This window comes from Sceloporus undulatus, chromosome 5 (genome assembly GCF_019175285.1).
Source record: "Sceloporus undulatus isolate JIND9_A2432 ecotype Alabama chromosome 5, SceUnd_v1.1, whole genome shotgun sequence".
Classification (NCBI taxonomy): domain Eukaryota; kingdom Metazoa; phylum Chordata; class Lepidosauria; order Squamata; family Phrynosomatidae; genus Sceloporus; species Sceloporus undulatus.
In genome coordinates, this window is record NC_056526.1 from 101,623,678 (window position 1) to 101,644,313 (window position 20,636).

At 41.2% G+C, this 20,636-nt stretch overlaps 1 protein-coding gene across 2 annotated transcripts in view; it reads right to left on the reverse strand.

Moving 5' to 3' along the window:
- Positions 1 to 20,636, reverse strand: part of LOC121931604 (fatty acyl-CoA reductase 1-like) — a 68,050-nt gene that overhangs the window by 38,115 nt on the left and 9,299 nt on the right. For both annotated transcript variants that reach the window (XM_042469539.1, XM_042469540.1), the window contains exon 2: positions 1,734 to 1,957. In XM_042469539.1, the coding sequence (XP_042325473.1) occupies positions 1,734 to 1,922 (189 nt within the window). In that variant the 5' untranslated portion in view covers positions 1,923 to 1,957. The remainder of the gene's footprint in view (positions 1 to 1,733; positions 1,958 to 20,636) is intronic.

Here is a 20,636-nt window from a genome sequence, read left to right on the forward strand (position 1 = left end):
TCCAATCTGTTATGGCTATTTTGAATTATGATCCTGCCCCTGGGGTACTGGTGACTCCTCCAGTTTGGTATCATCTGCAAAACTGATTACCATGTCTTCTGTTCCAACATTCAAGTCATTGATTAAGCTGTTGAATAACACTGACCCTGTGGTACCCCACAGGTCATCTCACTATTGTAGTAAGAGATTTTCCCAATATATGAAAGAGTTTAGTATGAAGCTGTCAAGGTCCCCCTGACATCTCCTGTCATAGGCGGTGTACAGACTGCCCCTTTGGGGCGGCCTGCACCTGCCCCTTTCCCTGACAGATCGGGGCCTCAGCTGCCACAGCAGCAGCCCTAAGGCCCCAATCCGCCGCTTTTCCAGGCCACGGGGAAGCGGCAAAAGGCCGTAGCCTGGAAAGGGGTGTCCTTGGGGCTTCATGCCCCAAGGACACCCTGACAGCGGTGGGGAAAGCCACTCGGCCCCTTTCTCCTTTGTGTTGCTGGCACAGCCGTGTAAAGGCTGCACCACAAACAAAGGAAGGAGCTCCATTTTGGAGCTCCTTCTGGCGCCGCTGAAAGGGCACCACAGGTGCCCTTCAGCGGCGCCAAGACGTCACTTCTGTGCCATCCCATTTGGAGGCGGTGCAGCCGTGACATCGTAATGGCAGCGCCCATGTAGAAAGGGCACCGCCATTACAACATACTACGGTTGTGGAGCGTCTGGAAAGGATGCCCCGAGGCAACGCTAGTTCGTGTGCAGGCCGGCGCAAAGCACCGGTTTATAAAGCACCATAGGTCAGGATAGTTTGGGTTATAGAAGGTATTGAATAGCGATGTTATAACTGAGGAATTTGTTGTTATTGTTGTTGAAATGGTTTCTATTTAGTTACTTGGAATGGGAGGCATTGAAGGAGAGAGAAGCAAGATATTATCAGAGCCTCAAGGTCGCTCTCCTAGGAAAGGAATGAGATGGAGACAAAATGAGCAGGAAAGGAGGCCTAAGCGTAGAAGGAGGGCTAAGCGTGAAAAGGGTTATATGCTTGTTTTTAGGTCTTTGAAGCCAAATCTGGCAAACACTTTTCTATTATGCTGAGCAGCTCAATAAATCCTTTTTGGTTCATCAATGAAGCCTGGTTGTTGAGTTAGTTAGAAATAGGATCATCTCAGAAGCAAATGATCATTATTAAACAAGGACTGTTTGTTATTTCTATTAATAATACCAGACAATGATTGTAATGCAAGGCTACTGAATTTATAACTCTCACCTACTGTTTGTTTCAGGGGTAGGCAACCTGCGGCCCGCGGGCCGGATGCGGCCCAGCGAGGCCTTGGGACCGGCCCCAGCCTGGTCCTGCTGCCGATTGCCGCCGGGGCCTTTGGCCTCTCGCGCGCAGGGGCAAGGGGGGCAATTGTCTATAGACGCCTCAGAAACATGCATTTATATTAACATTTTTTAAAAAATCTTCAAAAAATTTTTGCGTGTCCTCCACTTTTTTTTAAAAAAAGTGTCCACCATTTGAAAATGTTGTCCTACATTTGTCCCAGTTTATTTATTTATTTATTTATTTATTTATTTTAAAAATTATTTAATTATTTATTTTTTGGCTTCGGCCCCCCAGTTGTCTGAGGGACAGCAACCCGGCCCCCGGCTCAAAAAAGTTGCCTACCCCTGGTTTAATGTATTGTTATCTAGCTGTTATTTAGCATTACCAACTGCCATAGTTTTCTACATAAAGTTAAATTCCCTACCTTGCATTTTACCATATCTTCCACTCTGTTTTGCATCGTCTGTCCAGCTTTGGGCCGCACAAGAATATAAATTGTTTTCACATTTGGGCTGGAACGCAGAAGCTTTTCCACAAGTACTTTGCCCATAAAACCTGTGGCTCCCGTAACAAGTATTGACTTCCCATTGTAGAAAGTTGCAACTGAAGACATTTTGTTTCAGACTTCCAGCTTCTTTCCAGAGATACCTAACAGGAAGATGAAAATGTTCAAGGCATTAGTTGTTAGGAAATTCTGTGTGCACTGTACATCTATACTGTAAAATGCTCAATGCCCTTCCACATTCAATTGAATTTATCAAGATTAACTTTTTTAACACATGGCTTCTTGTCATCAGGAAGTGGCAGCATGCATAATGTGTTGTTATCCTTCTTTGTATGTTTTCCAGAAGAGTAGCTATGCTTGTCTTTTGCAGCAAAAATAACCAAGGATCTTAAGGAGGAGGACAGGAGTGGGGAAGAGAAAAAGAAATGCTGCAGTACCTTTTAAGATTAACTGGTTTTTATTTGAGCATGGATTTTCATGGGTATAAATCCATTTCTTCAAATGCAGTTCTGAGAGATATTAAGGTCACAACTATAAAGTATATTTATATAGTTGTGGGAGTAGAATAGAATGTAATAGGACCAGAAAGATGCAAATCATGTTCCTTGCCCTAAACATGCTGTAAATTTTCATAGGTTTGGGCAAGATGACACATGTTTTTCAGATCTTTATAGTGGTCAGTCAATGTTGAAATGTAAAAGCAATAAATCTACTTACCAAAGGTCTTTTGATACATGATCTCAACATACTACCTAACCTAGATATTCATTCATTCAGAAGCCAATGAAGAGTACAGATGTGTAGCTCACCCTTTTAAGAATAGCATAAGGAAGATAAAGCTCAGAATTAACTGAAACTGTCTAGGCATGCAGGAACAACAGCAAAGTTTGGACTGGATAGCCCTTGTGTTTACTTCCAGCTATAAGATTTTAAGTGGAGCAAGTAAGCAACCTTGCCTAGCTTCTTTTGTTATAGGGAGCATGCTGGATAATTTTCTCTCCCAGCATACTTTTTAAGATTTTAAGAGATGTCTTAGAATACTGGCTCACTATACAATTTAACAATTGCATTTGTAGAAGCATTTCCCAGCCTGCTCTTGAGTCAACAAAAGCAACAAACTCTTTTTGGAGAGTCTTGACAAATATTTATCTATTATAACAACAACAAAACCCAAACAGCTTCATTTATATGCTGCTTTATAATGAACCAACAATGTCTAAGCAGTTTACAACTGTAAGCTAATTATGTGTTTAAGCAGAAAGCAATGGTCAAGGGTTGATTGTCCTATACAAAAACTAGCTTTCTCTGGTGGAAGTAAAGATTTTTCCTCTACCCAATGCTTCAATTTCTCCAAGAAATATCTGGAATAGATTTCCTGAAAACATCAAGAAGATTGATAGGTCTACAATTAGCTAGATCATCCTAGGGGCCTTTTTTTATAGATGGGAATCACCACCGCAGAGAGCCAAAAATGTGATAGAATGCCTATTTGATCACTTAGGAAAAGCAGGTATGCAAATACAGGTGAGGTAATAAATTCTGAGAGTAGGTCTCTTCCCCCAGGACCTTCCCATTTTGTAGACCTGAAATTAATGCTTATCAGTGTCTACAATAACAGGAGTCCAATGAGGGACCCAATTAAAATCATGGGAATGGTGAGCAGCCAACATGAAGAGGGTTGAAAATGGGCTGTTCATGATGTTTGAGATCAAGTGTCAGAAATGTAGCTGAAACAGTTACTTCTAAGATAAGAATAGCTTATCAGAATCTTGAGACATCTTTTCCTGTTCATGCAGAATTCCCCTTGTGCCAATACAGGAGCTGTTCCTATTGGGTAAGGATGTTGCTTGCAAATTACTATTTAATGGGAAGTGGTACTCCTTACTGAGAAGAGGCATGACTACCCCTGTCTTTCTGCTTGCTTGTCTGACAAGTGCTACGGAAAAGTAGTACTGCTCTGTGCCTGGCATAATCTTTCTTAAACCCTCTGCTGCCTTCTACAAACCACATCCTCTCTCTGTCAGGCTTCACACTCAGCTCGTCCTGCTTGTCTGCTTCTTCTTCTTCTTCCTGTTGCAGTCACAGCTGCTCTCTTGGTACAGCCAGTTTCCAGGAAACCTAACTCATCTTCTGCCTCTGAGCAGGAGACTGTGCCCAAATGGTCAGAGATAGAATCATAGAATCATAGAGTTGGAAGAGACCACTAGGGCCATCCAGTCCAACCCCCTGCCATGCAGGAAATCCAAATCAAAGCATCCCTGACAGATGGCCATCCAGCCTCTGTTTAAAGACCTCCAAGGAAGGAGACTCTATCACCCTCCGAGGGAGTGCATTCCACTGTCGAACAGCCCTTACTGTCAGGAAGTTCCTCCTAATGTTCAGGTGGAATCTCTTTTCCTGTAGCTTGCATCCATTGTTCCGGGTCCTGTTCTCTGGAGTAGCAGAAAACAAGCTTGCTCCCTCCTCAATATGACATCCTTTCAAATATTTAAACAGGGCTATCATATCACCTCTTAACCTTCTTTTCTTCAGGCTAAACATCCCCAGCTCACTAAGTCGTTCCTAATAGGGCATGGTTTCCAGACCCTTCACCATTTTTGTCGCCCTCCTTTGGACACGCTCCAGTTTCTCAATGTCCTTTCTGAATTGTGGCGCCCAGAACTGGACACAATATTCTAGGTGGGGCCTGACCAGAGCAGAATACAGTGGCACTATTACTTCTCTTGATCTAGACACTATACTTCTATTGATGCAGCCTAAAATAGCATTGGCCTTGTTAGCTGCCGCATCACACTGTTCACTCATGTTCAACTTGTGGTCTACTTGGACTCCTAGATCCCTTTCACACGTAGTTTCATTCAGCCAGGTGTCCCCCATCCTATATCTGTGCATTTTATTTTTCCTCCCTAAGTGCAATACCTTACATTTCTCTCTGTTGAATTTCATTTTGTTAGCTTTGGCCCAGCTTTCTAGTCTATTCAGGTCATTTTGAATCTTGATCCTGTCCTCTGGGGTATTAGCTATTCCCCCTAATTTGGTGTCATCTGCAAATTTGATAAGTATGCTCCCAATTCTGTCATCCAGGTCATTGATAAAGATGTTGAATAGCACTGGGCCCAGGACAGAGCCCTGTGGGACCCCACCCCAGATGTTTAATAATGTTTAATAATATTTAATAACTGTTGGCTTTCATTAAAATCAATACTTAAACTGTCTGCCCACTTTTTCAGTCTCTTGAGTTCTAGAGGTCCAGGATGATGCAACATATATCTTTACTGAACCTCAGAAGGCTAGATCTTCCAAGTGCCCCCCCCATTTATATACTGAAAAAACTCCAGAAGTTACTACCATGTTAAGAACAAAGGGGGTGGGGTGAGGTCTGCAAAGTATCCCCTCCCCAGGTTGGCCCCTCAGTCTAATTCCTGGGCACCTACCACTCCCCTTGTGCTTTGGATTGTCTATCTGTTTAATTTTTAAAACTGTACATTATATATGTGTAAGTCTGTCTGTATGTTATATTTTGTTTTAACTTATATTGTAAGACATTTTGGATCTCATGTTTAAAGTTCTACATGGCTTGGGCCAACCTATTTAAGGAATCACCTGCTTCCATATAATCCGCCCCGTGCACTCAGATCCAATGGGAGGAATTTATTGCAACCTCTAAGGACTAAACTAAAGGCGACCTTCCAGAGGACCTTCTCCGCGGTTGCTCCCACCCTATGGAATGGCCTGCCAGATGAAATCTGCCAAATATCCAACTTAGGCACTTTACAGACCGCCCAAAAAGGGCGGTCTGCCAGTGCCTCTGCTTCTGCCACTGGGAAGCCTCAGCCTCTAAACGGCAAGGCTCCCCGCCGGCTGAAAAAGAAGCCGCAAAAAGCGGCTTCTTTTAGCGCCGCAGAAATGAAAATGGTGCACTCGTGGTGTCGTATCTGCTGTGCAACTTGCAGACGCTAAGCGTCCATGACGTCAAGATGGTGGTGCTCATGTGTATAAGGCGCCGCCATTTTGTACGTGCTCGGCACGTACTAGGGTTAAGGATGTCTGGAAAGGATGCCCCTTTCTAACCCTAGTACATGCCGAGCACGTACTTTCAACCCATGCGGAACAGGCCTTAGATAGCTTTAAAAAAGCGGTCAAGATGGCTCTTTTCCAGCAGGCCTTTCCAGAATAGCCCCCAGCTACATATAGATTCTCCATACCTGGAGTATTCTGTATTTGCACAATCCTGACCATGATGAGTTTCCACTGCTTTTGTGCTATGATATCATGTGTTTTTAATATAAATGTGTTGATTTTAATGTCTGAATTTTAGTCTTAGAATGGTTTAATTCATTTTAAAGGGTTTTTAAAAAAATATTTGTATTATTGTTATCTCTGTACATCTGTACTATTTTAATTGTTGGAAGCCGCATTGATTGTTTCTTACAAATAAGTGGGATATAAATAAGTTTTATTATATTATTATTATATTTATCTATTATAAGAAAAAAAGTAAGCTTTTAAATAAAAAATAATAATATCCCAACTGATTATACTACAACTTATCTCACTATTACAGGTTGAGTCTCCCTTATTCAGAATTGTGAAATTCATAATGCTCCAAAATCCCAAACTGTCTATACGAATGGCTTGGATACTGACATCTTTGCTTTCTGATGCTTCTGTGTACACAAACTTTGTTTCGTGCAAAAAATCATAAAAAATATTGTGTATAAAATTACCTTCAGGCTATGTATATCAAAGTGTACGCAATACATAAATGAATTTCATGTTTAGACTTGGGTCCCATCACCAAGATATCTTGTTATGTATATGCAAATATTCTAAAATCCAAAAAACTTTGAAATCTGACACACTTCTGGTGCCAAGCATTTCAGATACTGTAAGAGAGACTCAACCTGTAATGCTACCTCATTTGTTCTCATAATCTCATTTTCAAAGTATGTAAGTTTGTAATGTCCACTATATATGTTCACCCACTCAGTACTGCAAGGTTTATAAATTTCTGTTTTACCATTTCTAGCTTCCCCTGAGGCATATTTCTCACATTCCATCTTCTATAATACGTGTTGTGCACCTCTGGGCTTTATTTTCACATGCGAACATGTCAACAGTTAAGTGCTGTTGTTTTTTGTTTGAGTCCAGTTGCACTGTTAGATATAATTCTACCTGTACATGTCCTCTGCTCTCCCTCAATAGCTGTTGGACTGCCTTCTGACTCCAATAGTTGAATGTCTTTCATTTCACTTTCTATCACTATCTTTGGCTGCATCCACACTGCAGAATTTATCCAGTTTGACTCCACTTTAACTGCCATGGCTGTGGTGTGGAATTCTGGGAATTGTAGTTTGTTTTGGCCCCAGAACTCTCTAACAAAGGGCTAAATGTCTTCACAAAATTAAAATTCCCAGAATTCCATAACACTGAGCCACAGCAGTTGAAAAGAGAGGGTAATGGATCGATCCAGTTTGCTGTTTGCTTGTATATGTCATGTTGTTTGTTTGTTTTATCTATTGTTTAAATTGTTATTTATCTTTTAATATGTTTTAAAGTGCAAAATGTTTAATTCTGTTTTAAGGGAGGAAGGGTTGGGGGATATGATTTGTGTGGTTTTTAATGCTGTAAGCCTCCCTGATTGCATGAGTACAACAGATGGGGCGGGGTATAAATAAATTTTATTATTATTATTATTAAAGTGGTGTCAAACTGGATTATTTCTGCAGTGCATGTTAAGACCAAATCTTCATTTTGTGTTGTTTCAAGGTAAAAGGCAGTACTAATAAGAGATGGCTAGAGTGCCACGGCCACTGATTCTGGGACATTATCCACCAATTTCACCCCACACCACTGCTGCTGCCCAGAAAATTATTTCAGTACATTAAGGTGCTTGGCACATTTAGTCTGGTTCCTCAACAACTGCTGTTTTTTTGCATTTTATCAGTAGCAATACTACTGTCAGAATAGTCTCTTTCCTCAAAGGAGTATGCAGTACCACCACCATGGAAAGATAGAATAGAGACATGGAGTGAGAAGAAACCACAGGGGCCATTCAGTCCAAACAGGGATACACAATCAAAGCACTCCCAATAGAAGGCAAACCAACTTCTGCTTAAAAACCTCAAAGAAAGAGACTCCACCACTCTCTGAGGCAGCATGTTTGATCAGCTACTACCATCAGGAAGTTCTTTCTAATGTTAAGTTAGATTCTGTTTCCTGTAGCTTGAATCCATTGCTCCATGTCCTAGTCTCTGGAGCAGCAGAAAACAATCTTGCTCCATCATCAAGACATTCTTTCAAATATAGCGATCATGTCATCCCCTTAACCTTTCTTTCTCCAGGTTAAACATGCCCAGCTCCTTAAGCCACTCTTCATATAGAGAATGGCTCCCATACCCAAATCAGTAAGCCAATCTCCCTCTCCCTACCCCCTTGTGTCCCCCTGTCAAACTTCTTCAGCCATTCATCTCAGGGATCTCCTGATCCAATCACTGTTTTTGTTACACTAAAATTAAAGCCATCAACCAGTCCAGAATCCCATTGTTGGTTCCTGGGAACAAGTCACTCAACCTTTGTTAACTTGGCAGATAGTCCATCACCTAAGGCTAGTTTTAAAATATAAATATGGTTTCAAAACCTAACCTCTGCACACAGAAATGGCACATACACACCTGCACCCTGTGTATGTTCTGTGTCAACCTCGGACCGCCTAGTCTGAGCCACTGCAGCTTTGCAATGACTTCTCCTCAGACAGGTAAATATAACCTCACTGCAAACCCCTAAAAACTCTGCTATCCCCTTACCATATTTCCATTTAGGTTCTTGCACACCAATGTTTTGATTGAAGCCTCTCCCGCCTCCTTTTTCCTCATGGCTTCCTTCCACCCCATTTCCCTCACTGCCCCTGGATCGCTCCATTACCCTCAGGGAAGCTTTATCACCTACTTTGGGAATCACTGATTTAGCATATACAGCCTGGGGGTGCACAAATGGATGACACATCCAGTGGTGTTGCTAGGGTTGGTGTCAGCCAGTGTGGTAGTTCATGCATCTCCCACATGGGCCTCCTCCCATATCAGACCATACAGAATCCTTAGTAATTGTTTTGTACTGATGTTATTTGTAAATTCCTATATATCACTGAATCTAATGGCATTAGAAGTGACATAAACTACTAGCAAAATTAACATTACACATTTAAATTACAATATCATACAACCAGCCTAAATATATTTATATTTACATAGTGTCATGTGGTTAAAGTACAATTAAGTGAGAAAATAACAGAACTCAAAGTAAATATGTTTCATAACTAGATCAAAATTATGTTCATTATAATCAAACTTTACCATTACATGAGATACATTAATAGATTAGCAAAGTACAATATCACTGACTGTATAAGAGAGAGTGAAGTGAGGGTGAATGTGTGGAAAGAAACTGGAAATGCGTATGAGCATGTATGTGATAAACCGGGAGAAGAGGAAGTTGAGGTCCTTGTGTTGGGGGAGGGGGGAAGAACTCAATCAGATTATGTGGAGTAGTGTTTGCTGTGGGCACCTTCACCCATGAGAAAGAGAGAGAGGTGGCAGGAGTGTGCTCTTTGTCTGTACAGAAAGACAGGGTCAGTGCTCTTTGCCAGTTGCCAGTTGCATGCATGTCACTGAGAGAGGCAGGCTCATCTCCTCACTTCTCTCGTCATTGGCTCTCACTTCCTCAACTACATGGAGCAAGCAAAGAAAGGAAGGGGAAGGGAGCAAGTGGCAGCAAACAGTGAAGCAAGAGTAAGGCTGGCGAACTGCAGTTGCAACCATCCTCTCGCCTCCTCTCCCTAGCTTCAGCCACCCCCTCTGTGCTTCCCCTGCCTCCACCATCTACCATACTCTTTGTCCAGCACTATTGAGATGGAGGTGGGCTCAGTGCCATCACTAGGTTTTAGGTGTCTACACCACATGCATCCCTACAGTGATGCCAGTGGCTAAACATTTTAGGGACATGTTTCCTCTGTGGGTTATTCCAGAAGTCAAGCTCTTCACCTACTAAGACACCAGGTAATTGTCAAGATATTATAGTGGGGACTATGCAGCAAAAAATCATTGAAAGTCGCATTCCTCCACAACTGTCAACTTAGTGGCAGTGATCCACTGAGACACGATGATTTACATTCTATTACCCTTTGGTAGCAGAGATAAGACTGACTTCTATATTTATTCTGTTGCTTTAAATCAAACATTTCAACATTTCCTGATATAAAATAACACTGTCTCCAAGGATAGAGTTACTGTTCTACCCAGAGGCATTAGACATCAAACTGACAGTATGATCAATCTAGCCAGAGAGGCGCTTTTGCAGAGTTCTGACAGTTACAGAAGAATTTTTTAAAATGCTTGAGATCCTTGTGTATCCAAATGCTGTGTTATGTATCCACAAGGCACACCATGACTTTGACTGAGACCTCTATCTTCTAAGTTTTTGTTCACTTTATAGATTCCAGTTTCTTGCCCATCACTGTTGATCTGGTGGGCATTTAATTTCTTGTTCCAACTTATTTCAATATTTTTCTCTGCTAGACATCAAGAGCTCCTTATATGGGGAATTCCAGATGGAGAAGATGGTGGGTTAGATACTTTTGCCTCAACTCCTAAGAAGAGGAAGCTAAGCAGTAGAATCATCAGCTAATTAGTTGCTAATTAATTGACAGAACTCTCTCTGGTCAAGAAAGAGAGCAGGGAATTGCCCACTTGTGATCAGGATAACCACACTCATGAAGACAATGCTGAATCCGCAGTGTTTGAAAGTGAACAGCGAACAGCAAGATACCCTGGGAAAGCAGCTAGCCCAAACTGTTTATGCAAAGCTGAAAATGTTCCACTTTCTTTAATATCTGGAATGGTTTAAATAGCAAGTGAAGAAAGTTCTTCCTTCGGGTGGTGAGTGATCCTTCTTTCTGTAAACAAGGTCTGAGAAAAAAATAAAGAGAAAGGCTATCTATAAAATCCTAGGTAAAATTCAACAGTAAAAATCTAATAAGTAAGTAAGTTTAAAGTTTAAGTTTACCGACTTTGTACAGCGCTGTGTATAATTACAGCGCTTTAGAAATAAAGTTTAATAATAATAATAATAATAATAATAATAATAATAATAATAAGTATAGAGGGGACAGTAGTTTTAAAACATATAATCCTGTGTATTTTGTCATGGAAATTGTTCTATTTGAGAAAACATCAAAAGAATTTCTACAGAGTTTATTCGTGTGTTGGGAAGCATGAGAAAATGGGATGTTTGCTTTTTGCTGGAAGATAATGCTGAGAACGAAAATGTTGCTATGCAGACATCATAAGATGTTGTCTTGCATCTTGATTTTAACTTTATGATCGCTATATCTGTGGAAGATGAAGTTTTCTTCAGGAATCTTACAGATGCTGTGGGAAGCGTGGAGACAGATAAGAGATGAATTTAAGGATTTGAAACAAGCTATTAAGGAGGATATGAAAAAGGAGTTTATGGGCTTTTAAAAATGGTGAACAAATTGATTGAGGATGCAATGTATAGTTTTTTTGTGTATTCTTGTTTTTCTTTTTTCTTTTTCTTTTTTATCTGTTATATGTTTTGTTTGTTGTATATAATGGTATTTGATTGTAATGTTTATTTGTGCATTATATACTTGTTTTAATAATAAAATTAAAAAAAATAAAGATAACAGTCAAACAGGATATGTGGAGTATCCACAATAGCTGGGACTCCACAAATACATATTCTTTCATGATAAGGTATTTTTTGAAACCGTCCTGTTCTTACCACTGAATTCAATTGTTCAAATTTAGCTCTGGTGAAGGCTGTTCTCTGGCTCTGTCTTAAATGCAACTCAAGATAATTTTCTAGGCCAAATAAAATTTTATTTTTAGCTAACCAGTTAAGAGATTTACACCCAGCTAACAAGGCTATATCTGATTACTCACTGATGTCCCAGATCCTTTGTTTTAGGGATTCCTGAACTGCATGCCCGGCTGAAAGAAGAGGGGAGAAAAGCCTAATTGGAACAATACCAGGGATAGCTGACAAACCCCCAAATTAAGGCACCCAATAGCCAGCTGTTCCTCTAGGCAGAGTCTAGAGAATCTTCTAGAATCCATTTTGGAGATCTTTGGACAGTAGTTAAGTGCTTTTATCCAAACCTGGCCTTGTATTGAATAGATCCCAAGTTCTGCTCTCACTGCTTGGGCTGGGGTGTTCTTGTCAGTTTCAAGGATCCTTCTTAAAAAGCAACTCTTCTTACTCCAAAAGGGGAGCTTTCAAGTGACCCCATACTTCTGCACCATAAGATAAAATAGATAAGATTTTGGCTTTATAAACTTTGAGGATAGGAGATACACTAGAAGGATGATTGTAACATCAGTTTATAAAGCATACCAGAATTTGCAATAGCTTTCCCTCCCACTTTCAGTATTGGATCTAATTATAAGGTTATAGAATTATAGGCCTACCATACAGTTTTGCCATAGGAGTTACAGAAATTGAGTTTGAAAGTGACACTGTGCATAAAAATGTCAGTGGGATAGTTCTGTTCACAGGTCAAAAGAAATAAAGCCTGGTTGCTTACCTATAATTGTGTGTCTTCAAAGTGATCAATTGTACATTCACACATATGGGTCCTGCATGGAAAAAAAACTTTCCAGGACTTTGAATTTTGGCAGGCACCCACCTTTTCTTCCTCTTGCTCAAGCCAAAGAGCAAATTTAACAGTTTGACTGACACAAAAGTCCTAAACAATGAGATGATGTAGTTGTGCCATAGCACAGAGGAAAGGCAGAGTTGTTATATGCATAGGTGACCACTCAGGGAACCACAATTATAGGTAGCAACATGTCTTTCTTCTCTTGCATCACACATAACTGATGTGAATAGTAGCCTTACCAATTTGCAGGTGGGTATGTGTACCTAGGGTTGCCATAAGCCAGGACCTCCAAACAGGGACAAATGTAGGATAAATGTAGAACAACATCTTCAAATGTAGGACACGATTTTATAAAAATGGAGGACACGCGAAAAAAATTGATGATTTTTAAAAAATGTTAATATAAATGCATGTTTCTGAGGCATGATCAAAATGGAGGTCATTTTGGCATTATTCCTAGACAAAAAAATAAAAATCAAGACGTGGGTGTATATATTTAAAAATAAAAATAATGAGGAAAAAAGCAATAATGGGAAGCGAGGCGCGTGTGCGCGCGCGCGGTAGCAAGTGGGTCAGGCGCGCGCGCTGCCGCTGGCCCTTGCTGAGGCCTGGGCAGCGCGCACCGAGGAGCCCGTCCCCTTTGGCCAGCCGGCCATTGGCTGGCTGGCCAAAGCAGGGGACGAGCTCCTGCTTGAGAGTCCCCTGCGCGCGCGGGCAGGAAAGCCCTGGCCTTGGCGCAGGAGGCGCGGTGGCAGCGGCAGCGGCGCGACTGCTGCTGAAGAGGAGGAGGAAGGCGGAGCTGGAGGAGGAGGTGGGTTGGCGCTGCCCACAGTCCCCACCACTCCAGGAAGAGCAGGAGGAGGTGGGTTGGCGCCGTGGCCGGCCTCATTAGCGGCAGTGGCAATGGCCGGAGCGGACCCCCCAAACCGGGAACAAGGCACGGGTGGGGGCCCAAACCGGACCGTGACCGGGAGGGCCCCCCCGAAACCGTGAATGGCACGGGGGCCGCCGGGTTATGGCAACCCTATGTGTACCAGAGCAAAAGAAAAGAAGGTACCTCTCTGACTAAGGCATCCTCCTCCCTGGCATGCATACCCAGATTATAATGATAAACACTGTTGATTGGGCCATTCTACTTTGTGTGAGGAAAGTATATGCAACCCCACAAGGATATTGTCACCACCCTCTACCCACAAAGACTCCTCCAGATCTCCCATTGTTTAGCAAAAATTGTGAATTGCTTCATCTGGAAGCTTCTGAAAAGCAATTTATCTTTTAAGAAGTTCCCCTTGCATTATTTTTTTTTTAAAAAAAAAATCTGTCCCCTTATTGAGTTTTTAATAATCAGTCTGGCTTTCAGAGGATGTTGCTCAGTCTTGACATAGCTACTTCTCAGATAATAAGATGCCCTTCAAAAATGCCACCAGTATCACAACTAGTGTGGAGTCACTACAGAAGTGAGATGGCAAAAGTAATGTAGCCAGCTGGTTATCTGAGATCAATTCATATAGTAATTCGCTAAACAATGTTTTCTCCTTTCTAGGTACAGAATGACAGAAGAAAATCTCTCTGTTTTATGGAATAGAGAAATGTGATGCATGTAGCATGCCAGAACATGGTAGCCATGCAGAGAATGTAAGGAACATTCCAGAGCAGTTAGAGGTTGTGCATAGAAAGCTGAGGTTCCTTTATACTACACAATTACAGTGCTGTGATTCCATATTAACTACTATCAATGCATCCTATGGAATCTTGGGACTATAGTTTAGTTATTATTACTACTATTATATGTCATTACATTCTAATTTTTCCCTAAGATTAGGTGACTTGCAAATAATTACAACATCATCAAAAACATACCAAAAAGTCAACATTAAAAGGAATCAAACTATTAGTGCAAAACAAATAAATAATTATTGGTTTAACAGTACAATTTGAACAATAGAGCTCCCTCTTACAGCCATTTCTTTTTAAAGGCCTACAGCTCTAAAAGCCTGTCTGAATAAAAGCTTTAGCCTACTGATGAACAGGTGGCAAGGAGAAGATCACTTAGTCTGTCTAGGGGCAGCCATCAAAAAACATTGTGTAAATTAAAACAGTTTTATTCATGTGAATTCAATATTTTACTCAATGCATGTGTAAATTTTACATACAGTAGGACTGCCGCTTACGTGGAGGATCCATTCCGGACCTCCCCGCATAAGGGTAATTGAGCATATGCTCAAATACCATTAAAGATAATGGGGTGTGTTTCTATTGGGGCTTGCCTTCCGCGTGAGCTCAAGTCTGCAAAAGGTAAACCCTCATAAGGGGCGAGCGGTTACTTTCCAGCTTCAAGCAATCTTGGACGAAACGGATTTTCTAGACCCATTTCAAACTGGCTTCCGGGTGGGCTATGGAGTTGAGACTGACATGGTCACCTTAGTCGATGATCTCCGTCTGGGCATGGACAGGGCTAGTATGTCCCTGTTAGTGCTTTTAGACATCTCAGCGGCTTTCGATACCATCGACCATGGTATTCTTTTGGAACACCTGAGAGAGTTGGGAATTGGGGGCACTGCGCTTCAGTGGTTCCGTTCCTACCTCTCGAGTAGATTCCAGATGGTGCAGCTGGGGGACTGTCATTCCGATAAGAGGGAACTAACATCTGGTGTCCCTCAAGGAGCGATTTTGTCTCCCATGCTATTTAACATTTACATGAAACCAGTGGGCGAGATCATCCGGAGACACGGGGCGCAGTGTTATCAGTACGCTGATGACACCCAAATATGTTTCTCTGTGCCTCCGACTGATGCAGTGACTAGGGATGGCATCTCTCCTCTAAATGCCTGTCTGGAGTCGGTAATGGGCTGGATGAGGGAAAACAGACTCAGTCTGAATCCAGAGAAAACGGAAGTACTCGTGATTGGTTCCCCTGGCCCGGGGAAGGAAATTTGTCCACCTGTCCTGAATAGGGTCATGCTTCCCCTGAAGGACTCAGTTCGCAGTCTGGGGGTACTTCTGGACTCGTCGCTCCGCCTGACATTTCAGATGGATGCAACGGTCAGAGGCACCTGTTACCAGCTTCGGCTGATACGCCAGCTGTGACCCTACCTGGGCCGGAGGGACCTTGAAATGGTTGTACATGCTCTGGTAACCTCTTGGTTGGATTTCTGTAATGCACTCTACATGGGGCAACCCTTGTACCAAACCCGGAAGCTTCAGTTAGTACAGAATATGGCAGCAAGGTTGGTTACTGGATGCCCCAGGACTAGCCATATAACACCTATTTTACAAGATCTACATTGGCTGCCTATTCGCTTCCGGGCGCAATACGAGGTGTTGGTTATTACCTATAAAGCCCTAAATGGCTTGCGCCCAGGGTACTTAGAGGACCGCCTCTCCCCATATAATCCGCCCCACACTCTCAGATCGGTCGGGAAGCATTTGTTGAGGGTTCCGAAGACAAGATACTCCTCGTCTTCACATAGGGCATTTTCTACCTTGGCCCCGCAGATCTGGAACTCCCTTCCTGATGGGCTCTGCTCTGTCTCCTCCCTTGACGTGTATAAGAAGAATCTTAAGACCTTTCTTTTTTGACAAGCTTTCCCCCATGTGTCTTAATTCCATTCTGTTCTCCCCTTGATATGCAATTGGGAGATCCAGCTAGTGTATTTCCTGGGTTTTAATATTTGTGAACTTTTTTATATAATTTTAATTGATGATATGTGTTATTGATTTGTTTTATTGTCTCACATTTTTGTTTTGTGTTGTACACCGCTTTGATCAAATTTGGAAAAGCAGTTTTTAAATAATAATAATAATAATAATAATAATAATAATAATAATTATTATTATTATTTCAGCAAAGAATAAGTAAAGAGATAATACAGGAATATCTTGTTAATCTAAATGAATTTAAGCCTCCAGGACCAGATGGACTACATCCAAGGGTATTAAAAGAACTGGCAAATGTAATATCGGAGCCATTGGTAATAATCTTTGAGAACTCCTGGAGAACAGGAGAAGTGCCAGCAGACTGGAGGAGGGCAAACATCCCCATCTTCAAAAAGGGGAAAAAAGAGGATCCCAACAATTATCGTCCAGTTAGTCTGACATTAATATCTGGAAAGACTCTAGAGCAGATCATTAAACAGAAAGTCTGTGAACTTGTAGATGGCAATTCCATAATCACAAAAAGTCAACACGGGTTTCAGAGAAACAAGTAATGCCAGACAAATCTGATCTCTTTGATTTCTTTAATAAAATTACCAGCTTGGTTGTTGAAAGGAATGCTGTGGATATAGTATATCTTGATTTCAGTAAGGCCTTCGACAAGGTTTCCCATGACATTCTTGAAAACAAACTTGTAGAATGTGGGCTAGACAAGGCAACTGTTACATGGATTTGTAATTGGTTGACTGGCTGAAACCAAAGGTTGCTCAGCAATGGCTCCTTTTCATCCTGGACAGAAGTGACCAGTGGGGTCCCACAGGGCTCTGGCCTGGGGCCAGTGCTATTCAAAATCTTCATCAATGACTTGGATGACAGAATTGGGGGCATACTCATCAAATTTGCAGATGACACCAAATTAGGAGGAATAGCTAATACTCCAGAGGACAGGATCAAAATTTAAATGATTTGAATACACTAGAAAGCTGGACCAAAGGTAACAAAATGAAATTCAACACGGAGAAATGTAAGGTACTGCATTTAGGGCGGAAAAATAAAATGCATAGATATAGGATGGGGGACACCTGGCTGAATGAGACTACGTGTGAAAGGGATCTAGGAGTCTAAGTAGACCACAAGTTGAACATGAGTCAACAGTGTGATGCGGCAGCTAAAAAGGCCAATGCAATTTTAGGTTGCATCAATAAAAGTATAGTGTCTAGATCAAGAGAAATAATAGTGCCACTCTATTGTAACTGTACTTTGTATTCCATTGATATGGTCAGCTGACTAATCAATAAACTTGTTGTTGTTCTCCAATACTGAAGGTGGGAGGGTTAAGATACAGAGAATAGTAGCTGCTTCTATCTGCCTGGGAGAGCATATTCTGGTCATTAGCAAAACCTTAGTTTTTCTCTACACTACTAAAAACTTGTAGAGGAGGGCAAAAGACACAGAACTATGTTGTCTGAAATCAGACCCAGTCAGCAGTCTGATTGCAGTATTTTGGACCTCCAAAGATAGTCCCACATAAGGACATTACAACAAACATGTAATCAAGGTGTTATCAAATCTCAAATCCTCAGAACAGGAAAGAGTGTATGCTTAATCCTCCCACTGAGATCAATCGGATTTAAACATGGGACTCTGGATCACACCCAGAGCAGTCTTGTGATGCAAGTTTTTCTCCAGAGAGTTCAGAACAACATATAAGGCTATTCCCCCTTTTATTATTGCAACAACTCTGTAATGAATGTTGTATTAAAAGACAGTGATTGATCACTGTCAACAAGTAAGCAAAACCAGTGGTGGGTGAAAATCTGGTTTTGCATCTATGATGCTGTACTGCCTGATCAGAGCTTGGAATTTGATTAACTCATTAGTACATTAATAACTTAGGGATTATACAGACTGGCACCTTGTGCCGGCCTGTGCGCACTGTGAGGGCTGAGTGTCTGCACACTCCAAGCCCTTACACTGCCACCTGGGCGCCATTTTGGGGCACACCCTTTTAGATGGTGTGTGCCATGACGTACCTCTGCTGCAGCACCCAAATGACACAGCATGGAAAGGACATCATAATGTCATGCCACAACGCTTACGACGCCCCTTCCAGGGAGCTGCTTAGGGCAGCTTCTTTTTGCTCCCTTCAGGAAGCGGATCGGTGCCATTGCGTGCAGTTGCTGTGGCACCGATCCAGGGCAAAAAGGGGCAGCTGCATGCTGCCCATCTGTATAGCCCCTTACTCCCCCCCCCAGTAATTTCACCTAATTTACTAACTTTTTAGATTTTTCAATTAGCACCGAAGTTAAAAATAACTTTTCTTTTAATTTATTTTATTATAAAGCAGACGAACATATATATATATAAAAAGAAAAACATCACTGACAATACACAACACTAAACATAAAACATAAACAATAAAGACAAATAACAACACACTAATATGCTTATCTTCTCATCTCAAATATAAAAAAGCTACCAATACTTCCAACACAACCTGCGATAATTAACTAAATGATGTTATATCATATTCCACTATATCAAAACCCAGGAGAGACCATAGCCTTTGATATCTTACCTCTATATGATCCCCAAAAGAACTGTTCAATCCTGATTAACGCATATAAATCTATTCCTCTATATACACTATTATTTTCTAAGAACCTTCTGTTATACATAACTTTAAACCACAGTACAATTCCAAGCATTCCCATCTTACAGATACCTTCTTCACATCCTTATTTTTCATACTCTCTGTTAGTACATCCATTTCTTTGGCTTCCCATAACTTACTTAACCATTCCGTTTCACAAGGAATCTCCTTCTTTTTCCCATATTGCGCATATAGAATTCGGCCTACAGTAATCATATACAATATTAAGGAAGACTTCTTTCTTACATTAGATTCCTCCACAATACAAATCATATTTAACAAAAAAAAATACGAGGATCTAGAGGTATTTCCACCTGAAGGATATTAATCATTAATCTATGTACACTCTTCCAAAACGTTTTAGCCATCTCACAGTCCCACCATAGATGAAGAAAAGAACCTTCCTTTCTCTCGCAAAGTTAAAAATAACTTTTCATTGAGTTATTGTATATACTCAACTACAAGTGGACCTCATGTATAAGTCAAGGTCAGGTTTTCTGGCAAAATTATGGAATTTATCATAACCCACAGATAGCTCGAGGGTAAAATCTGGGGGCTCCTTTGGTGTGTGTATGGCAAGAGAGACTTTCATTGAGGCTTTTTGCTTCATCGTTTCAGCTTTCATTTCAGCCAGAAGTGTGTGTGTGTGGGGGAGGGGGGGCAGCAATATCAATCAATCACCCAGGACTCTTTCTACTTGGCTCCAGAGAGAAATCAACTCCTCTTCAGACTGCATCTTCAGACTGCATGGGGAAATCAGAAAGAGCTATCAAACTGCCATACTGACCCATAAATAAGTCGACCGGGGATTTTGGGGTCAATTTTTGGGCATACATTTTTAGACTTATAGATGAGTACATATGGTAGGTGATTATAATTTGTTAGGTGGATGCTTCCTCTTCTGTCATATTCATTAAAACAGGAAAGCCCAGGCAAATAAATTGCTAGAATTGGAGGAAATGAGTCACATGACTCTTTTGTTAGACAGAATTATCTGAGGGGTAGAAAGAGAACTTCCTGGCACCCAGGTCAGATAGCTGGATTTGTACAGCAAAAGAACAGCTTAGTTTGGAAAGAAATGAGAAAAAAAGTGAAAACAAGGGGGAAAAGTGAGTCTTGGAAGAGAATAGGGGTTGGGGTAGGGATTTGTTTGATAAGCAGGAGACCAAGACCCTCAAGCAGACAAGGCTGTTTCAGAATGTGTCCCCTTCCCTGAAGTGTTGGGAGCCTTTCCTGGGAGTATACTTTTCAGTAACTTGTCCTCCTCTGCTGATTATGTTCTGGACTGCATTCTATTGTATACTGTAGTATAATATAAAATTACGTTCTAGAATTTATTCTATTGTATACTGTATTATAATATAAAATTATGTTCTGGACTGCACTCTATTGTATACTATAGTATAATATAAAATTATCACATTATTATTATTATTATTATTATTATTATTATTATTATTAAGCTTTATTTATATAGCACTGTAAATTTACATAGCGCTGTACATATAATCTTTTTAATTAGACGGTTCCCTGCCCTCAGGCTTACAATCTAAAAAGATATGACACAAAAGAAGGAAATTGTGGTGGGGAAGGGGATCAGGTCCAGCATTTCTTCTCTCCCTCTGAGGCCCTGGACGATGGCAAATGGACTGGAGTGAGGGCTCTGCTTCTTACTCGAAGCCAGAGCCGATGGAACTCGCCCTGTCTTTTCAATCCCTCGCACGCCGGATGATGACAGATGGCATGGAGGAAGGGCTCTTCTTCTATAATTTTTGGGGACTGTTTCAGAAAAGCCTTTTACACTAAAATACAGGTGCCCCTCAATCAGCCTGTATGA